The sequence below is a fragment of the Hyperoodon ampullatus genome (genome assembly GCF_949752795.1).
Source record: "Hyperoodon ampullatus genome assembly, chromosome: 7".
Lineage (NCBI taxonomy): Eukaryota > Metazoa > Chordata > Mammalia > Artiodactyla > Ziphiidae > Hyperoodon > Hyperoodon ampullatus.
The window spans coordinates 3,212,947-3,233,278 of record NC_136920.1 but is presented as its reverse complement, the minus strand read 5'-3'; the positions used below and the strand labels follow the sequence as shown (position 1 = coordinate 3,233,278).

The window sequence follows — 20,332 nt, the reverse complement described above, 5'->3', positions numbered from 1 at the left end:
GCTGCGCTGTGGCCGGGCCGGGGAGCGGGGGGAAGGGCTGCCTGAGCCCCCGCACCCTGGGGCCTAGCCCACCCTGCCCCCGCCCGTGCGTGCCTCAAGGGGCCCCGGAGTCCCTGACCACGACACGCGGGGATCGGCGCGCCTGGCGGTGACGGGGGGTGCGGGGCGAATGCGGGCGGGGGGACGGGCCGGGTGGCTACCTGCGAGCTTCGCCACCGCACCTGCTGCACACCAGGCTGTTCTCCTGCGGGCACCGGGACCCCGGCAGCGACGGCCCGGGCGGAGCCGCCGCCGCGTCCCCACTGCCACGTCCCCGCCGTGTCCCCGCCTCTCGGCATTGCCCCGGTGGCCCAGCGCTCGCCTCATAGCCCGACCCCCCTGCATACGGCCCGACCCCCGAGTGTCTGTCCTGGCAGAGTCTGAGCGCATAGTGGGGGGATGACCCTGGGGACCCTTCCTGCACAGGGCCAAAGTTGGGGGGCAGTCCTGAGGATCCCGATTTAAGGCGCCAAAGTGTGTGCACGAAAAAGGCAGGAAATAGACCAAAATATTTTCAACGGTTTTCTCTAGAAGAGGGGTGACTTTCCTTTCTTCCCTATACTTCTCCAATTTTTTTTTCCATTTTTAAACAATAAACGCGTACTATACAAGAAAATGTTACTTAAATCAGCGGCATAGATGCTTGTGCGTGTGGGGGTGAGTGGCTGGGGGAGAGCAGAGGGAGGTCCTCGTCTCAGCAGGCGCCCCAAGCACTCCTTTGGGGGCATAGCCCTGACTCAGGTTCCTGTTGGGGGAGGGCTGCCAGAAGGTTCTGGGTGGGGCCTGTGTGTGACCTTCCTGCGGGGGGGGGGGGGGGGGGTGGGGGTGAGAGAAAATCCCATCATCTTCCTAGGGGTCCTCCTCCCCGGCCCCAGCCTGGCACCCACCTGGAGGGGCTGGCCTCGCAGAGCTGTCCAGGCAGCGCTGGGGGGCTGGAGGCCTCGGCCTCTTCAGGGGCCTGGGATCCTGCTGAACTAGAACAGGTTGGGCCTATAGGACAGGACCTTGAGACCAAGGGGGGGGTGGCCCCTGGCACAGGTGCACGGGGACCTGCTGAGCCGGCTCTCCCAGTCCTGCAGTCCCGCTACCGACCGTTATTGTTGGCTGGGGGCTACTGCCGCTGCCCCGTGCCTCGAGGGAAAAGGGCAGAAGGGCAGGTGCCAGCTGAACCCGGCAGGACTAAGCGCTCTGGACCTCCAGCCAAGTGCCCAGCTCTGCTCAGGCGCCCGTCACCCCATGGGCCCTTGTGATCCCCAAGGAGGCTGGTTACATCCCCTCAGACTGCCCAGGCAGGGCAGAGAAGGCCTTCAGGAAACCACGTCTCCCCCAGAACAAGATCCAGCCCCCTTTGGCGCAGACCTCGCCCCGCCCAACATTCCAGATCCCTCCTGTATACCGGCAGGAGACTGGGGACACAGTGGTGGGGGCAGGGGGACAGGGGAACGAGGTGTGTGCACCTCGCAGTGAGGCTCGTGGTGACAAGGGCAAGACCCGCACCACCCACAGAGCCTTGGGCCAAACACCCCCAGTGGAGCAGGCTCCCGGAGCTCAGTTTGGGAAATCAGCGCCACGCCCCCAGGGCACCATGGAGCAGAGATGCAGACACCACCTTGGTAAGAAACTGAACAGCTCTGTTTTATCTTGCAAGGATCTTGGTCCCAATACTTCCACTGGCCCTTAGAAAGCTGTGCCCAAGGGTCCCAGCCAGAGGAGTGGGCTGAAGACTAGGAAGCCCGCAGTGCTTTGAGGGGGGAGCCCCAGGCCCGGCTGGCAGGGCCGGAGTGCCAGGCTCGAGGAGAGCGGGAGCCCAGGAAGTACTGGCCTGAGGCTGGACACTGGGGGGGTCAGCTGGGGGCGGCGGGGGTGGAGGGCATCACATACGAGTGAAGGAGGTAAGGCTGAGCGGTGGCATTTATTACATGTGCTTTGGCAAAAATAAATAATTCACACACATTCTTCAGCCAAACGAGAAAAATGTGGAGGGAGGAACAGGTGCAAAGTTCTCGGGAGTAATACTGCACTGGCGGGTGTGGCTGGCGGGCAGGGGCCGCAGGTGCAGGAGCCCCCAGCCCGCCTTCCCCAGCCCCAGGGCGGGGCCTGGAAGGGGAGGTTAAGGCACAGACAGGGGGCCCTCGGCGAGGGGAGGGCTACTCCACTCCCCTTCCTCCTCAGTGCAGCGAGTTAGTGGTTGGTTGACAGCAAAGCCCCCTCGGGCAGCGTGAGGGACCCCCATCTCCTCTCTCTGCAGGGGGAACGGAGAGAGGCCGAAGAGGGGGAGCTCAGCTGGCCCCGGGGCCCCGCCTCACGGGGCAGGGAAGCTGGGGGGCCCGGCCCTCGGCACCGGGGGCGGGGAAGGCCGGAGCGGGCGGCTCTCAGCAAGGGGGCTAGCCTGGCGGGTGCTGCGGGGGCGCGCCGGCCGCGCCGGCAGGGGTGCGCATGCGCAGGGCGTCCTGCGGGAAGGCCACGTTGGCGCAGAAGAGGCCCAGCAGCAGCTGCCGCTGGCACTCCTCCCACTTCGCCAGCACGTCCCCCAGCGACAGGCTGTTGCGCATCCAGCTGGGCAGCGCCTCACTGTAGACGGCACAGGACAGCGGCACGGAGGGCAGCGACCGGGTGCGGCGCAGCTCCACCTGCTCCGACAGCCTGCGGGAGGGGAAAGGACCGAGGGAGGGAGGGCTTTCGTGGGGGCCCCTGAGGCTGCAGGCCGCGGTGGACATGGCAGCGAGGAGCTCACCTGGAGGGCAGGTGGCTGCCCAGCTTCCTCTTGGCGCGCATCACCAGGTACTGGCAGATGCTGCCCGTCTGCTCCTTCATCCAGCGGATGTCCTCGGGAACATCGGGCAGCCACTCCAGCAGGCTGGGGCGGGGCACAAGGCATGGCCTCAGGGGCTGTGGCCCAAACCTCACACCCACCCCACCCCACCCCACCTCCGTCTGTGCCTGGTTTCTGGGACCCCGACATGGCATCTCTGCAACCCCTTAAACCGGCCGCCTTTCTCTTCCCTCGAGTGCCCACCACCCGGGGGTGATCCAGAGTTCGTCCCTGCACCCCTTCCCCCTGCCCCGCACCGGATGGTAAAGGACACGGCGCTCTCCAGCGGCAGAGTGTAGGGCACCATCATGGCCGTGGCCAGACGCACGGGCAGCATGTTGGAGAGCGTGGTCAGCAGGTCCGTGGGTTCCATGCAGGCGTCCAGCAGGGCTGTGGGTGCAGGAGGGAGGTTGGTGCGAGGTCGGTGGGGGAGGGAGGTGGAGCCCAGGACCCCTCTGCTCCTCTGCCCCCCGTCCCCCCAGGTCCCCCGTCTCCCGCCAACCCCACATACCCTCGTTGAGCCTCGAGGGCAGGTGTTCCAGGATGTGATCCTCCCCAGGTGGCTGCAAGTGGTCCTTCACTCCGGTCCTCTCCGTGGCCACCTCGGCCTCCTGTGCGTCCTCATCCTCGGGGGCAGGAGGGCGGGCGGGAGGCAGCGCCAGCAAGGGGTTGGGCCGGTTCAGGAGGCCTGGTGCGGGGGGAGGGGGACCCGATAGGCGATCAGCACGGCTGAGGCCGGCTGGCCCACAGAGGACGGCCACGCAGAGCCCACCCGGCTGCCCAGGCAGCCCCCACGCACCGTTCCGCCGCAGGAAGCGCAGGCCATCCCTGTAGCCCTGCTTGCACATCTCTCGAAGCACCTGAGGCAGGGGGATGCATAAACTGGGGCAGGGGAGCCAGACGTGCCCGATAGAGTCCCCAGTGTCCCTGAACCACCACCCCACCCCGCCCCACTGCAAGCTAACTTGGATTCAGGACCAGATCCAGCTTGGACAGAGGCTGGATGGGTTGCCCCAGTGGAGAGGTTGTGCAGGCCGTAGCCAGGAGAGGCCCCTGGGGAGCTGTCCCCAGTGACCCTGGTGCCCGGCAGGGAGGTCTGGTCTCACCAGGGGCTCGGGCGGGAACAGGGCCTTGGAGAGACGGTAGAGGTTGCGCAGGTTGAACTGGATGCTGGTGTTGGTGACGCGGAGCTCGTGGATGTTGGTGGAGCTGTCCTGTGGGCAGATGTCGCTCTCGCCCGAGAACGGGGACACTGTGATGGTGTTCTTGAGCTCGTAGAGCGGCAGGTTGTCTGAGATGCCGCCATCCACGTAGCGCTGTGGCAGGGACACGGGGTCACACGAGGACAGGCCTGCAGGGTGAGTTGGGCTGCCCCCCAGCCACCTCAGGCCCCCCCCCCCCCCGTGGCTATTTCATTTGGGCGTTTCACCCACTGGGCACGGGCCACTGAGCAGATGGCCAGACAGTGGGGGGGGCGGGGAACAGCCACAGGAAAGGTGCATCTGCGCAGGGCTGGCCTGGCTCTTGAGTAACTCTGGGGGAAGTGAGGCAACGGGCAGTGGCAGGAGTGAGGGGCCGGGGTGGGGAGGCACAGATGGCTTCCTCCCCGCCTCCCTGTCCCACAGCCCACAGAGAAGCCGACTCTTGTCACCCAGGACTGGTGCCCAGGAGATACTCACTACCCCCTGGAGGGAAGGAGGAATGAGGCCACAGTACACAGGGATGAAAGTGCTGCAGACGTTGGCCTGTGGGACAGGGACAGAGGGGGACAGTGAGCAGGGGCCTTGGGGTTCCCACTGAACCCCCGATGTGGCCCCCGGGGCCCACCTGGATGAGCTCCTCCTTGGAGTTGAAGTGGGTTATAATGACGTTCTCGCCATCGGAGACGCGGGTCAGGGAGATGCCCAGGCGGCCATTGGCGCGCTCGTGGCCATCAGCAGGCAGGACCTTCAGCAGGCAGCCCCGGATGATCTTCACCAGGTTGAAGGAGGGGTGCAGTGGGCCCAAGAACCGCTTCCGGGCCTCCTTCGACACCTCAATGATGTTGGCACCAGCCTCACCTGGAGCAGCAGGGGCGAGGGTCAGGGGCCAGCACTCCTGGGCTTTGCACACTCCCCAGAGCTCCAGACCCAGGGTCCACGGCACAGACTCTCGGCACCCCTTTCTAGCCTAGAGGAGTCTCAGTGTCCACCGTGGAGCCTGGCCCACAGCTGGGGCTTCTGTCACCTGCTCCTGGGGAGACAGGGGCTCCCGGGAGGGCAGACAGCTGGGGCCACGACTTACCCTCTGCCCAGTATTTCCCAACTGCCCGCCCTGATCTGTGAGTCACTGGGCCTGGCGTGACATGGCACCCAGCCCCCACCCCGGGGAAGGGTAGAAGGCAGAGGCTCAACTCTGACCAGGCTCAGCCTTCACCCACTTGGCCAGATCCAGATGCACCGACCCCAGTGCAGCCCAGGGGTCCCACAGGCCCAGGGGCCTGAGGTTGGACGTAGCGGGGCCGCATCACTCCTGGGGAAGCACACGCCCATACCACTGCAGCCGAGAGCAAGCAATCCCCCGACATGCCTCTTGGGGGCCCAGTGGGCACTGGCCTAGGACAAAGCCAGGGTGGGAGCAGGCCCAGGGATAGTCAGGGAGCAGCAAGGCCTCAGGGAGGAGCTGAGGACCATCCCCCAGGTCAGGAGGGGGGCAGCGTGGAGCCAACACCTGCCAAGTTGTGGGGACTCCAGCTGCCCGAGACCACTCCCACCCGTGAGAAAGAGGATTCTTGGGAGTGGGGTGGGGGAGGCGCCATGCGACCATGTCCCCAGCGAGGTACCACGGACCTGAGACCAGCATTGCGGTCTGAGAAGCACTTGCCTGAAAGCCTCCATGAGTAGGAGGGGCGGGGCCACAGTGGTGAATTCCCAGGTCCCAAGAATGTAGAGCTGTGCTCCTTCCACCCCACCCTCCTCAGGGGAAAGGCCACCGGCAGGGTGCAGAGGAGAACACTGGACAGGCTCCTGATGGGCAGGGCATTCCAGAAGCTAATGACCCCTCTGTTACTTTGGCTGCCCTAGTCGGCTGGGGGCCGGGCAGCATTCCCAGGACTCCTGGAGGACTCCGTGTGCTGTAAACATCACTCGCGCTGGCCGCCGGAAGTGTGTGGGTGGAGGAAGCCGACTCCGGGGCTGCAGAGTCCTAAAGCACCTCTCACCCCACGGAGTGGGCAAAAACGTCTGGCCGCAGTCCACAGAGGGCCCCAGGCCCACAGTGGGCCGTGCGCCAGGAAGGCGAGGGCGGCAGAGAGCTTGCGCTGGCCGGGCCCAGGCCTGACCTGCCGGCTCCTCCTCTAGGGGCCCTCGGGAAGCACCAGGCCACAGTGCCCGGACGCGCTCCTCAGAGGCCAACCCTTTCCCAGCCCCGGGGCCATGGCAGTCCGGAATGCCATAGCCCCAGGAGACAGTGACCGCTGCCACCCGGGCGGATGCCCGGGGCAGGAGGACGGCCTAGGCCCCTCCCCCGACTCTCGCGGTCCCGCCCACGGACTACTTTCTCTTTCCAACGAAATAGCTCATGCTGCACCTGCCCGCCCCCCAACCTTTGCGCCCGAGGGGCGGGCCCTAGGCGGCAGCCTCCGCTCAGAGGCGCGCAGGGCCCTACCCCAATCCCCGGGCACCCTCGGAGCAAAACAAGGTAGGCCCCGCCCCTTGTCGGCGTCCGGGATTGGGGCCTCGGTCGGGGTCCCGGGCAGAGACCCCAAGGCCCCCATGGCCCCCGCGGCCCGGCCCGCTGCTCTGCGCTGACGGAGCGGGGCGCTCCGCGCTCACGAGGAGCACACGCCAGCCCCCGCCGGCCCCGCTCACCCAGGCAGGCCCCGGTGACCAGCGCCGTGGCCGTGAGCGCCCCGGCCGAGGCGCCGTAGATGTGCGTGGCGTTGGCCACCAGGAAGGACGCGTGCTCGCGGAGGCAAGAGGCCACGCCGACGTGGTAGACACCGAGGAAGCCGCAGCCTGCGAACGAGATGTTCCATGTCGTCTCCCTGGGGAACATCGCGGCGGCCCGCCGGGCTCCCGGGCTCCGCGGGCGGCCGGCCTCGCTGTGCGCCGCGCGCTCGCCGATCGCTCTGGAGCCGGGGCCAGAGCCGGCCGGCCGGCCCCGCAGTCGCTGTGGCTCGGGGTCTCAGCCGGCAGAATTGGAGAAGCTGCCGGGGGAGGAGGCGGAGGCGGTGATTTTAGCGGGGGGCGGGGCGGAGCCGGCAGGCGCGGCCCAATTGGGGCGCGCGGGGAACGGCCGCGCCCTCGGGGCGGGCCCTGGAGCCCCGTCCAGGGCCCCGAGGCCCCACCCAGGCCGAAGCCCGTCCCGGAGACCACGCCCCTCTCCGGAAGCCCGTCTGGACCGAGAGACCCCGCCCGGAGCCCCGGCCCAGGCTCTGAGACCCCGTCCCCGCCCCCACCCCTCGCCGCCCGCTGTCCAGGCCACTGGGCCCTGAGACGCGACACCTGCGGCCCCACCAAAGACACTGGCCAGGCCCGGACGAGAGTCCACATCCTCGACCTCCCGCTGCCTCCCCACCTCCCCACCCCGCCGTCGTCGACGGTGGGAGGGGACACCAAGTGGCCCAGAGGTGTGGGGATGGTCGAACTCAGGTCCGGGACGACCGCAGTCTGAGCTGGATACCCACGAGGGGAGGGCCCTGCTGTCTGGGCAGCATCCGCCCCCTCCCTCGGGGGTCGGCCTACAACACCAGCCCGGGACACTGCGGAGCTTGCCGAGGGTCAGGGACCCGAAGGACCCACCGACTCATCCACAGACTTACTTACCCGCAAACATAATACAGGGCGCACGCGAATCACACACGGACAACTTCTAGAGATAACACCGGCGTGGTAGACCCACACCGGACATCCCGACCCAGCCCTGCCCGCCACGCGCCCAGCTCCACCTTGGCACTAACCTGGGTTCGACCTGCGTCCTGCCCCAGCTCCTCAGGCTGTGGGGTCTACGTGGGTATGACTCAAGCCCTGTCCCGCCTCACTAATTGCCCCAACAGGTGGAGCACTCCTGGTGATGTCACCCTCCCGCCCCTCTTCCGCATTTTTCTCCTGGACTGTAGGGCAGGCCTAGCCTGGCTTGGATCCAGGGGCCAGCCCTGCACCTCACCCCACCTCCCAAACGAGGGGCTTGTCTGTGCTGGGCAGTGTAGCCAGTGTGCATCCGTCTCCCCAGGAACACTAGCTCCTCTGGCTGGAGCTTGGCTCAGAACCCAGCTTGGGGCTGCACCACCCCCCAACCCCGGCCCCGAGGCCCAGGTGGAGAAGCCAGAGCAGGGCCTCCCCAGGACAGGGCCATCTGGCGTCATGCCACCCAGTCCTCAGCCTCTGTGCTCCAAGCCACCCATGCTTAGCACCATGTGCGCCTGGCATGGGGACCAGCACGGGTCTCCGTGAGCAGTGAGCAAAGTCAACACAAACCCTGCCCCACTTGGGGGAGGGGGTGGGAGAGATGGTTTCTATTAAGTTCAGATAAGGACCGAGAAGGGCCAAGAGGTGTGCGGACACTATTAACATGGGAAAGCGAAGGGCCGTTCGAAGGCCCTGGGTGGGGGAATTAGGAGAGGGGAGCCCAGGTCTGGGTGCTGTGGGTGCTGGGAATGGGGAAGGCAGGGGAATGAGGGAATCTGACTTAGAACCCCAAATGCTTGGGTGGGATGGAGGCACAGTGCAGAGGATGTGGCCCCATAAGGGTAACTGAGCCCTTGGGGATGCTGCTGGATGCAGCAGGGGACAAGGGGTGTGACACAGTGGGGATGGAACAGACCCCCAGGGCCAGCCTGCAAAGTTCAGGGGTTCACCAGGGTGCCACCAAGGAGGACCGGGACGGTGCAAGCTGAGCCAGGAAACTAAGCAGGCCATCCCTGCAACCTGCTCCAAGGAGAGGCCAGAGCCCATGCCCTCCCCGTTTCCAAGGGACTGTGGGGCTTGGAGGGTGGCGCCATCCCAGTGCGGAGAGACCTCTGCTCCCATTTCCACACCCGGGCTGACTTGTTTTGGGTACATATCCCTCCCACCAGGCCCCAGGAGCTCTGCAGCCAGGAACAGGGTGGCCCTTCCTAGAATCCTGGCTGGGGGTGGGAGTGGACCTGCCCCCCTCCCAGTCTGCACAGAGAAGCCCTGGTGTCCGATGCCACAGGCAAGTGTCATGCCCCCACTCCCATGGTGTCCTCTGGCCCATAGGGCCCTTCTCTTCAGCTTCCAAGGCTGGGATTGTGAACTCTGCCCCTGGACCCTGCGTCACTCTTCTGGGGAGCCGTCTCTACCCTAACCTTGGACCATGGCCCCTTGCCACCCGTGTCTCTGGGTACCCACAGCCCTACCTTTCATCCCACTGTTACTTTCCCCTTGCAGCCCACACTGCTTGGACCCCTCATCCCCCCTTAGCCCCATGTCCCACACCCCCTCCCCCGAGGCCCTGTTCCAATCCCCACTCCTCTGGGTAGCGAAAAGGCCATCAGTCCTCTCCCTCCACCCATGAACACCCCTGCCCTGGGGCCTCTTCCTGAGGGAGGGCCCCCCATGCACCCAGCCCTGCTGTCTCATGCTGCACTCATTACTCTCCTCCAGAACTACAAGCCCATAAAGGCAAGTCCTTCACACAGGCCTACCATGTGGTGGGCACATGGCAGGTACCCACCACACCACAGCCTTCAGAAAGCAAAGCTGAGAATCTACTGGGTGGCCTGTCACTGGTGGGCGACTGCCAACAGCTGCAGGGCCAGGGCGGTGCCTGGATGGGCAGTGGGAGGGCCTCTCCCCTCTGCCCCACATTCTAGGCCAGAGCCTGGCAAAAAGGGCATGGGCAGGCCCGGCACAAAAAGACACAGCCAGCACGCAGCCCAACACTGCTGCCCACAGACCACTTCTGAATCTACCCAGCAAAGGTACTGGCCCACCAGACAGCTGGGGACACGGGCTCAGAAGAGGTAAGTCCAAGTTGCTCAGGGGATTAGGTGGAGCTGGGGCACTGACACCCCCTCCAGTGACATCTGGGGACCACACACCCACCAGCACATCTCTTGTGCATAACTGAGGGCTCTCCCAGCCTTGCGGGAGCTGCTGACAACTGGCCTGACCCACCTTGCAGAGCAGAGACCACCTACCCCTGCTTTTCAAGTGTTCATGGGTGTCCCCCTGAAGGCCTCATTTCCTAGGAAGGCCCTGGCAGTCCACAGGAGCCAGGACCATGCCCAAGAAGGGGGCTCAAGGCTTGGCCACACTCAAGACCCACAGAAAGTGCCCCCCGTCCAGGCACTCCACTCCTGGCTCTTCAGGCAACCCGCTCCACCTCATCGCACAAGAGCCTTGGTTCATCCCGGGATGAGACTAGGATGCAGAGACCACACTCTGACAAAGGGCTCACAGACAGCTCAAGAAATACGTCAACAGGGTTTTATTTACAGGGGAGTGGGCTCTAGTCAAACAAGCCGAACCCCATGTCGTCATCCGACTCTTCCGACTCCTCCTTCTTCTCCTCCTTCTTCTCCTCTGCTGCAGGGAGAAAGAGCGTGGTGAGAAATGCCTGCGGTGCAGGCCACACTCCCAGCAGAGACCCCAGTGCGTCTGCAGAGAGAGCTGCCTGAGCCTCCACTTACCTGCGGCTGGGGCAGAACCCGCAGCAGGAGCTGCAGCTCCTGGGGCCGCAGAGACGGCCACAGCCCCGCCAGCGGGCACGCTGGCCAGCTTGCCAATACCTACAGAAAACAGAAAGGAGAGGTGAGACCACAGCAGGAGCCCGGCCTCAACGTTACTCAAGAGTAACGAGACACTTAGCCCAACGTATTAGGATCCACGTCATAGGTTTCTGTTCTCCCACACAGGAGGGTCTGTTGTCACTCCCAGAAATTGGCTTCTAGGAATCCCTCCAGCAGGGCTACAAGACCACAGCGCCCTGCCCTGGAGGTAAGCTAGGCAAACATGTTTACAATCAGGCCCCAGTGTCCAGCAGCGAGCTCAGAGACCAGGCTGTCTGCTGAGCTGGCTTTGCCCCGTCACGGACCCAAGGACAGAAACAGCTCCCCAAGAGCTCAACTTCCAGACAAGTCCCACCTACTCCAGTCTGACAGCACAGGGCAGGGGCCTGTGGTCAGCCCTAGCACCCCAAGAAGCGGGTGGAGAGACTTGCTTACAAAAGCCCAGTGAGAGCACGGGCGCGCTGTCCCGGGGCTGTCTAGAAGTGCCCGCGGCATGAGCCCACTGAAACCCCGCTCACTCCTCTGGGTAAGACTTCTAGGGTGCTCTGGTCCACAAGCGAAACCTGGCAGGTCACAGGCTGACCGGCAGGAATTAGAATGGACCGTGAAAACGAAAGCCTCGGACACAACCTCACCCTGGGCAATGACGTCCTCGATGTTCTTTCCGTTCAGCTCACTGATGACCTAAAAGACAGGAGTGGCCTGGTTTACAAGAGAGGCCTACCATCACACCCCTGCCCCCAGCACAGCCGTCACGACCGACTCAGGACAGGTGAACTGAGACGCCCTACATGTAAAAACTAACACCAAACCTTACCTCTGAGAAAGGATGCAAAATATCTCACTTTACACTCAATACGTGTCAAAGTAAGTTCCACCAAGTTGGGTGAAAGAAAATAAGATCCAGATGAACGTCACCGCTTTTATTTAAAAAAAAAATTACTAAGAAACCTTCAGTTACACGTGACTTGTGTTTCTACTAAGCCATGCTGAGATTTGGCTTCACTCCCAATTTTTCTTCCTTCGGGCTGTACCAGTACATCAGGGCAACCCCAAAACCATATGGGCTGGCAGAAATCGGCGGGAACCTACACTTCCCTAAAGGGAAACGCCGGGTCGGGTAACGGAGGGGTCCCCCGGTGCGGAGTACAAAGCAGACCGGGGGCTTCGGGCCCCAGCGAGGCGGCTACCTTGTTGAGCCGGTCGTCGTCCGCCTCAATGCCCACGCTGTCCAAGATCTTCTTGATGTCCTTGGCGTTGGGAGAGGAATTGCCCCCGAGGGCGGCCAGCAGGTAAGAGGCGACGTAGCGCATCCTGCGGCGCGAGGAGAGGGCGGCGGAGTTACGGGGAGGCCTCCCACCCCCACCCCGGCCCGTGGGCGGCCACGCGTGGCTCGGTCCGGGGACCCCGCAGAGGCTCGGCTCGCGCCCTGCCCTGCCCGCCCTCCCTCCGCGGCACTCCCGGCCCGGCCCGCGCCCCGGCCTGCCCGCCCCACTAACTTGGCGGCGGCGAAGAAGCCTCGCGCGTGCGACTTCGGCGGCGTTAGGGACGGAAAGGAAGGCGCCGGTGCGGGGGGCGGGGGTAATTCGCTACCCAGAAGCCTCCGGAACCTGCGCGCAGCGCCCCTTGAGGGCGCCTCCTAGTGATGTCAGACGGTGCCTAGCCCAGGAAGACGCAGGTGACGCCATTATCCCGTCTTGTCCCACAGCCACCACCAAAAAGGCGGAAGGCAGTTCCGGGCCGCCTTCTTGTATAAGTGGGGTGAGTGCCCCTCGAGATCCCTGGGGGAAGCGGGGTAGAGCGAGACGCGAGTCCGAATGCAGCGTTTTTCCCTTTAGGGCTCCCAGGATGCCACGCGGCGCCTACAGCTCCCACCATGCAGCGCAGCCTTCACGCCCAGGACGCATCTCTGCGGGAGAGGCTGACGCGGCCGGCGAACTACAAGTCCCATGGTGCATGGAGACCGGAAGCGCGGGTACGCTGCTGCCTGCGCGGGCCGCACGTGGCCCGGGTGCTATTGCACTGGTCCAGCCCGCTGCCCTTCCGGGTCTCAGGTGGTTCCCAGCCGTGGGAACAGTAGGTCCCTGTCCGGCCCGCCCAGTGGGGTGGACGAGCTGCTCCGCGCGCTCACACCGCCGAATCGAGCCGCTGCTCCCCCCCAGCGCCTTGGTGGGGGCTCCGGCCGAAGCTGGGAGGCCCTGTCACCGCCGCCCCGAGGAGCGGGAGCCAGGAGTGCCGAAGCCCGCGTGACTGCCCCCCCACCCCCCGCCCTGGCCTTGTCGGCTCGGGACAGATCTCAGGGTCCACGCGGACGTAGCACACGTAACTCATTCACTCTCCGTGTCAGGAACCCTGCTGCAGGCTGGCGTCGGTCCTGAGGGAACAGGCCCGGTTCTGCCTCCGCAGAACTCAGGTTCTAGTGCGCGGACACACAAAGTAAATAAACGAGGCAGTCCCAGGCTGACACTGCCACGGGGCTGAAGGATGAGAAGGAGCCGGCCCTGCGAAGATGTGGGGCGAGCATCAGGCCCCGGGAGTCAGATGCAAAGGCCCAACTCAGGTGGCCAGAGATGGGTTCAGAGGCAGCAGCCAGCCCATGCGGGCTCGGACAGCAGGTGAACCCACGTGTTATTGCCAAGCACTGGTTTGTTAACGCAAGCCACACGGTACCCTTATCGTATAGATGAGGTCAGGCGTAGAAAGGTTTTCTTGCTCGGTCACACAGCTGCGGTAAAGCGGGGAAACCATTTGGGAAGGATGGGACTTTACTGCAATCACACAAGAAAGTGTTGTGATTGTTTTTATTTAAATTTTTTAATGGTAAAATAATACATAACGTAAAACTTACCATTTTAATCATGCAATTTAGGGGCACTAGGTGCATTGACATTGTTGTGCAATCATCACTCCCATCTAGCTCCAGAACTTCTCAAACTGAGCTCTATACACATTAAACAATAGCTCCCCATTCCCCTCCCCCAGCCCCTGGCCCCCACCATTTAACATTCCGTTTCTATGTATTTGACTGCTCTAGGGACTCTACAGAAGTGGAGTCATACAGCCTTTATCCTTTTGTGTCTGGCTTGTTTCTTTTAGAGTAATGCTCTCAAGGTTCATCCACATTATAATGTGTCAGAATTTCTTTTCTTTTTAAGGCTGAATAATGTTCCTGTGATTGTTTTTTTGTTTGTTTTAAATTCTTCTGGCAGCTATCTGGAAACTGAAGGCGGGATAGGAGCTTCGGAGAATGGAGGCCTGGTGGGAACTGCCCATCCGGGTGGGAGGGATGGCGGTAGCTGGTGAGGGTGGAGGAAAGAGGGTGCACACGGTATCATTTGGGGCAGAACAGGCAGAAGCAGATGTGTTCGTGTGTCCGTTTATAGGCACCGACTGTGCGGGGTGAGGAAGCAGGAGTGGGGAAGTTTCTCGAGAGTCAGACAGACCTGGTTTGAGGTCCTTGGCTTTGGCGCTCACCAGCTAGTGGCCTTGGGCAACATCTGATCTCTCGGAGCCGCCTTTTCCTTCCTTGTGAGATGCGGAAAGATAGGAGGCAGCATGTGACGAAGCCCACTGCTGGAGGCATGTGACCCACAGTGATCACCGTAAAAGTAGGGCCATTGGAGCTGGGGCCCAGCCTCTGCAGGGCTTGAGAGGAGGCCTTTGGGGCTGTCTAGGGACATTCTCAGAGCTGTCCTCTGGCAGGAGGTGGGTGTGGGGCAGCAGCTTTGACCAGCACCCGATACCCCCTTCAGCCAGAGATCGCACTAGCTCATTTCAGCATGGGGCCGGGAATGCACAGCCCTAGAGCTGAGCGGGCCCAGGGCCTGAGAACCTCTGAAAGGTTGGGTTTGGTGGCGCGCAACGCGGGCCCTCCCGCGGAAGGCTGGACGGCAGAGGCACGCAGGCCTACAGGAAGCTGAGTGCAGCAGGGCGGCGACCGGCGGAGGGCGGGGCGGGAGGGACACTGAGATCCTGGCCTGCGGACCCTCGCCGGACATGAGGCGAGCTTCCGATGCGGCGGGACCCGGAAACGCGCCGCCGGGAGCGCAGGTGACGCAAGGGCCGCGGGCGCGCCGTGGGGAGGGCGGCGCGGGTAGGGCGCGCTCTCCCGCCCGGGACCCGCCCCGAGAGGTGGGGGCCGCGACTGCGCGGTGCACCGACCTTCTCTGCGGACCGAGGTGCGACCTGGAAGTGGCGGGGAGCCCACCTCCAGGCGCCAGGAAGTGGGGTCCGGTCCTTAGGAACCCCCTCACACTCACTGCTCTGACATACGCGGGCACGATCACCCGACCCTTGCCTGGAACACCGGCCCCACGTGGTAGATGAGAGCCGGGACCTCTGGTCAAAGCCGAGGAATGTGAAGGTTGGAGGTGGGGCTGGACCCAGAGGGGGTGGGGGGTGGAATAGGACTTGACACCTCTAGGAGTCTCTTGTCAAGTTTCCAGATTTGGGACATGAAGCCTCACTTTTCCCCTCTCCCCCAAGCACGTCCCCAGGCCCCTCTGCACACAGAGGTCTCCCTGCCTGCTGCCTTCCCAGCCCTGGGGAGTCCTATTCCCCGGCCCCATTTCAGCGATTATCTGTCCAGCCTAGGCTTTGGGCTCTGGACCAGCTGGCCTGGCTCAAGAGCTCCCCCCAGCCAGAGTCACCCTTCCTCTGGCTAGAGGACGCCCAGCCTCCTCCTACCCACTCCTCCCCCTGACTCTGCAGCCTCCCTGGGCCCTGCCTGAGCAGGCCTGCCTGGCGAGCTGGGACATGTCCGGCCCCCGAGGACAGCCGGTGGGCGATGGCTGCGGTGGCGGAGGGGCTGGAGCCCGAGACAGTGGCTGTAGAAGATGCTGCAAGAGATGCTACAGATGCTGTGGATGCAGGGCTGGGGGTACCCCCTCTCCTGGTTGGGAACCGGCTGAGCCTGGACCTATACCCCAGGGGCTGCCACCGGCTGCTGCACCTGTGTGCCCAGCAGGTCCGTCAGCTGCTGGAGGTGGAGTTCCTGCAGCTGAGTGGCCACGAGGACGCTCAGCTGCTGCAGGCCACCCTGGCCCGTCTGCCCTGGAGCCTGCCACGCCTCCGCTCCCTGGTCCTCAAAGGTGAGCCCCACCGGGTCCCAGCCTCATCGCTAGCTCCTGCCTCTGCTTCTTGGTCCTGAAAGGCAAACCCCGGTCCCAGCCTCATCACTGTTCTCTGCACAGCGCTACCCAACCCCTTTTCCCCCAAGGGGAAGCTGGCTGAGCCTGGGCTCCTGGACCTGGCAGCTGCCGGAGGGGTCTCCAGCAGACCCCAGTGTGGGTATTTTTCCTGGGGTGGGTCACAGGTGATGACTGTCAGCTGAGAAGAGCCTGCGTTGTCTGTCGCTGCCTCCTTCATCTGCTGGTGACTCTCCAGTATCTGTGTCCACCTCTCGCTGTCTAAGTGGGGTTGGGGTGGAGGTCTGTGTTTCCATGCACCTATTTCCCTGGCTGGCAGGGCTGAGGTGGGACCTGGGACTCTGGCTCTGAGAGCCACGTCTGCCTTTCCCCCACCCAGGTGGGCAACATCGGGACGCTCTGGGTGCCTGCCTCCGGGGCTCCCTCGCCACGCTGCCCGCCAGCCTGAGTGGCCTCACCCACTTGGCCCACCTGGACCTGAGCTTCAACAGCCTGGAGACGTTGCCAGCCTGTGTCCTGCAGCTGCGTGGCCTGAGTGCCCTCCTGCTCTCTCATAACTGCCTCTCAGAGCTGCCTGAGGCCCTAGGGGCCCTCCCCGCCCTCACCTTCCTCGCTGCCACCCACAACCGCCTGCAAACGCTGCCCACAGCACTGGGGTCCTTGTCCAGCCTGCAGCGCCTCGATCTCTCTGAGAACCTGCTGGATGCTCTGCCCCCTGAGATCGGAGGCCTGAGCAGCCTGACCGAGCTCAACCTGGCCTCCAACCGGCTGCAGGGCCTCCCTGCCTCCCTTGGTGAGTCGCAGCCTTGGCTCCCTGGGCCTGACGGCCTGTCGGCCACTGCCCAGCCTGCCCTATCCCTCAGCCCTCTCTCCTCTGCAGGGCCTCGCGCTCACAGGCTGGCCCACCTTGAGCCTTCGCCCTCCTCGGCAGCCCTTGTTTGACCCCCACTTCCCTGGCTGTTGAGGCTCCCTGTGCAGGCCTGCCCGAGCTCTCTCGTCCAGCCAAAGGGCGGAGACTGAAAGGGCTTCTCTGGGAGGCCCCAGCGCGAGCGGCCTGGCCTGGCCTGGCGCTGCAGGGCTGGGGTGGCCCTGTGCGGCCTCCGCGAGTCCTAAGCTGGTGCCCCTGCAGCGGGCCTGCGGTCCCTACGGTTCCTCGTTCTGCACAGCAACCTTCTGGCTTCGGTGCCTGATGGCCTGGCCCGCCTCCCGCTGCTCGCCCGGCTCGACCTGAGGGACAACCAGCTCCGGGACGTGCCCCCCGAGCTACTGGATGCCCCCTTCGTGCGCCTGCAAGGAAACCCCCTGGGTGGGTCTAGCCCCGACCCCCACAGTCCTCCAGGTAGGCTCGCTGGTGGGGACGGGGACAGACCACAGACAGGATGCAGGTGTCATCACCATCCTAACAGCTCACTGTCCTTCCACAGGGACACCCGTGGTCCCAGAAATGCCCAGACTGTTGCTGACTTCAGATCTGGACAGGTATGGTGTGGAGGAGGGGCTGGGCTGCAAAAGCGTCTGTCCACCCCGTCACCCTGTCCACTCTGTACACCTGCCCGTGCCTTGGGGGTCTCCTAGAGTTGCCCAGGGTGCCAGACTCAGACATATGGGACCCTGCTGCGTCTGACCCGATGTCCACCCTGTCTTCCCTCAGCTTCACCGTGACCGCCCTAGGCTGCTCTGTGACCCTGGCCTGCGGTGTCCGCCTGCAGTTCCCTGTGGGAGCCACTGCTACCCCTGTTACCATCCGCTATCGACTGTGGCTGCCAGAGCCACGCCTCGTCCCCCTGGGTCCCCATGACTCTCTGCTCAGTGGTGTCCTGGAGCTGCAGCCCCATGGGGTGGCCTTCCAGAAGGCACGGCCAGGGTGGGTCAGGGCAGGTGAGGAGGGCCCAGCCGTGGCCCTGGCACTCACAGCACCCTTGCCTGGCAGGAGGTGGGCCTGTGGCTGCTCTTTGTGCCCCCACGGGCCCGGCGTTGCCGTGAGGTGGTGGTCAGGACCCTGAGTGACAATAGCTGGAGTGACCTGGAGACCCACCTGGAGGAAGAAGCGCCCAAGGTGAGGGCTGTCCAGGCCCGTCTGGGAGGGGAGCATCTCTGCCCTCGCCCAAATGTCCCTGACTGTGTCCCTCTGCCCCCCCCGTGCCCGGCGAAGCCCGTGACCCTGTCCCTCTGCCCCCCCAACACCCAGCAGCTCTGGGCTCACTGCCAGGTGCCTCACTTCTCCTGGTTCCTTGTGGTTTCGCGCCCTGTATCTGACGCCTGCCTGGTGCCACCAGAGGGGACATTGCTGTGCTCCTCAGGACATCCTGGGGTCAAGGTCACATTCCCCCCTGGGGCCACGGAGGAGCCCCGTCATGTCCGCATGCAGGTATGGGCAGGGCAGCTGCCATGGGTGGCGGGTGGTACCTGGACACAGGGGTGATCGCTCGGGTGCCCTCTGCTCCAGGTGGTGCACGTGGGCAGCAGAGAACTGCCGGCCCTGCTGGGAGAGCCTGAGGCGGCCGCCAGCCCCGTGCTGTACCTCTCCCAGAGCGGCCCCCCAAGCTTCCTTCGGCCAGTCACCGTGCAGCTGCCTCTGCCCCCCGGCGTCACAGGTGAGAGGCGGCCGTGTGGCCTCCTGGACCTGTAGCCACGGGGTGGGGGGTGACAGTGCTCAGAAGGGGGGCCCCGGGCAGGGAGGCCTCAGCCTGTGCCCCCTGCCACCCACAGGCCTGAGTGTGGACCGCTCGCACCTGCACCTGCTGTACCGGGCTCTTCCCGCGGCCACCTGGGATGACATCACGGCGCAGGTCGCGCTGGAGCTCACCCACCTGTATGCTCGCTTCCAGGTCACGCGCTTCTCCTGGTCAGTGCCCCCTCCCTCCGCCGCCTCGGTCCCCCACCCCCGCCCTGGCCTGTGCACCCCGCTCACGCCCAGCCTTCCCAGGTACTGGCTCTGGTACACCACCAAGACCTGCGTGGGGGGCCTGGCGCGGAAGGCCTGGGAGCGGCTGCGGCTGCACCGCGTGCGCCTCATCGCGCTGCAGAGGCGCCGGGACCCCGAGCAGGTCCTGCTGCAGTGCCTGCCCCGCAACAAGGTGGGGCGGGGGCAGAGGGCTGGGAGGGCAGGGTGGGGGCCGGGGGGCCAGGGCAGGGCACTGGGCTCCCAGCCAGTGGGTCGCCCCCGCAGGTGGACAGCACCCTGCGGCGGCTGCTGGAGCGGTACCGCGGCCCGGAGCCCTCAGACACCCTGGAGATGTTTGAGGGTGAGAAATTCTTCGCTGCCTTCGAGAGGGGCATCAACGTGGATGCTGGTAGGCCCCCTGCGCCCGGAGAAGGGACCCTGGGGTCTGCCCCCGCAGTCCCTGCTGAGCCCACCCCCTGCCCCCAGACCGTCCAGACTGTGTGGAGGGCAGGGTGTGCTTCGTCTTCTACTCACACCTGAAGAACCTGAAGGAGGTGTATGTGACCACAACCCTGGACCGGCGGGCTCAGGCCGTGAGGGGCCAGGTGGGCCAACGGGGTAGGGCACCCCGGGCTGCCTGGGCCGAGGCCGGAGCGCTGAAGCCCACCTCATCCCACCCACAGGTGTCCTTCTACCGGGGAGAGGTGCCAGAGGAGGTGCCTGAGGAGGCGGAGGCTGCTCGGCAGAAGAGAGGTGCAGACGCCCCGTGGATGGCCACTCTGCCCATCAAGCTGCCGGTGCGGCCTGGCGGGGGGAGCGTGTGTAAAGGGGGAAGGCGGTGGCCGGGGGTATGGGCTGGAGCCAGGGGCGGGGCCAGGGCTCACTGCCACTGCGTCCTCCCCACAGAGACTGCGGGGATCCGAGGGCCCAGGGCAGGGGGCTGGCCTCTCCCTGGCACCTCTGAACCTGGGCGACGCCGAGACTGGGTTCCTGACACAGAGCAACCTGCTAAATGTGGCCGGGCGCCTGGGCCCTGACTGGCCAGCCGTGGCCCTGCACCTGGGTTTGCCCTACCGTGAGTTGCAGCGCATCCGGCATGAGTTCCGGTGAGTTCTTTTGAGCCTCCCTTCCCACTGCTGGCCTGCCTACTGGAGGCTGGCTACAGTTCTGTCCAGGGGAGGTGGGGGCAGGGCAAACAGTCAGGAAAGGGAGGCTCTGGCCACCCCTGGCCCAGGGAAGAAGGAACCCATCTCGGGAGGGTGATCAAGACCCTGGGTGTGGCGGGGGGTCCTGGGCTGGGCCCCTCCCTCACCATTCCCCTGTCCCCCCAGGGATGACCTGGATGGGCAGATCCGCCATATGCTCTTCTCCTGGGCTGAGCGCCAGGCTGGGCAGCCAGGAGCTGTGGGGCTCCTCGTGGAGGCCCTGGAGCAGAGTGACCGGCGGGACGTGGCCGAAGAGGTGCGGGCCGTCTTGGAGCTTGGCCGCCGCAAGTACCAGGAGGGCATCCAGCGCACAAGCCTGGCCCCCGGGGACCTGGGCCCACCTGGCTCTTCAGCATCACAACCCCCCGGGCCTGCCCAGGCCTAGAACCTACCGACTTTGGGCTGGTCCCTGACATCCTCTGGCCAATGGTTAGAGGCTCCCACTTTCAAACCTCCCCCGGGTATGGGGACAGTGACCCTCTCCTCCTTGTATAACAAACGTGCACCATCCTG

General features: G+C 64.7%; 3 protein-coding genes across 3 annotated transcripts; 1 reads left to right on the top strand and 2 right to left on the bottom strand.

Annotated features, from left to right (window-relative positions):
* Nucleotides 1-1,932: 1,932 nt before the first annotated feature.
* On the bottom strand, nt 1,933-6,978 carry PNPLA2 (patatin like domain 2, triacylglycerol lipase). Its single transcript, XM_079708601.1, has 9 exons — nt 6,700-6,978; nt 4,679-4,911; nt 4,531-4,596; nt 3,958-4,167; nt 3,651-3,711; nt 3,363-3,539; nt 3,109-3,241; nt 2,774-2,896; nt 1,933-2,682 (listed from the first exon to the last, which is right to left on the bottom strand). The coding sequence occupies exons 1-9, from the start codon at nt 6,884-6,886 to the stop codon at nt 2,424-2,426; spliced, it is 1,449 nt and encodes a 482-aa protein (XP_079564727.1). The 5' UTR covers nt 6,887-6,978; the 3' UTR covers nt 1,933-2,423.
* A 3,289-nt stretch (nt 6,979-10,267) lies between these two features.
* On the bottom strand, nt 10,268-12,234 carry RPLP2 (ribosomal protein lateral stalk subunit P2). The gene is made up of 5 exons (XM_079708623.1): nt 12,083-12,234; nt 11,774-11,897; nt 11,219-11,267; nt 10,485-10,583; nt 10,268-10,380 (listed from the first exon to the last, which is right to left on the bottom strand). The coding sequence occupies exons 2-5, from the start codon at nt 11,894-11,896 to the stop codon at nt 10,304-10,306; spliced, it is 348 nt and encodes a 115-aa protein (XP_079564749.1). The 5' UTR covers nt 11,897; nt 12,083-12,234; the 3' UTR covers nt 10,268-10,303.
* A 3,135-nt stretch (nt 12,235-15,369) lies between these two features.
* Nucleotides 15,370-20,332, top strand: PIDD1 (p53-induced death domain protein 1; the record flags this gene model as incomplete). Its single annotated transcript, XM_079707890.1, has 15 exons — nt 15,370-15,673; nt 16,110-16,523; nt 16,860-17,069; nt 17,155-17,209; nt 17,382-17,583; nt 17,661-17,786; nt 17,919-18,098; nt 18,177-18,324; nt 18,440-18,575; nt 18,657-18,807; nt 18,900-19,023; nt 19,101-19,219; nt 19,298-19,411; nt 19,521-19,720; nt 19,946-20,332. 15 exons carry the CDS (start codon nt 15,370-15,372, stop codon nt 20,202-20,204), a joined length of 2,742 nt encoding a protein of 913 aa, XP_079564016.1. The 3' UTR covers nt 20,205-20,332.

Coding starts and splice junctions, on each gene's coding strand:
- RPLP2 (XM_079708623.1), bottom strand. CDS start 11,896: ATGCGCTACGTCGCCTCTTACCTGCTGGCCGCCCTCGGGGGCAATTCC. Junction 10,584..11,218: donor CGAGGACGTCATTGCCCAGG/GTGAGGTTGTGT, acceptor TGTTTTCTGTAG/GTATTGGCAAGCTGGCCAGC. Junction 10,381..10,484: donor GGGTTCTGCCCCAGCCGCAG/GTAAGTGGAGGC, acceptor TTCTCCCTGCAG/CAGAGGAGAAGAAGGAGGAG.
- PNPLA2 (XM_079708601.1), bottom strand. CDS start 6,886: ATGTTCCCCAGGGAGACGACATGGAACATCTCGTTCGCAGGCTGCGGC. Junction 4,597..4,678: donor CCAAGGAGGAGCTCATCCAG/GTGGGCCCCGGG, acceptor CCTGTCCCACAG/GCCAACGTCTGCAGCACTTT. Junction 2,897..3,108: donor GCCGTGTCCTTTACCATCCG/GTGCGGGGCAGG, acceptor GCCCCGCCCCAG/CCTGCTGGAGTGGCTGCCCG.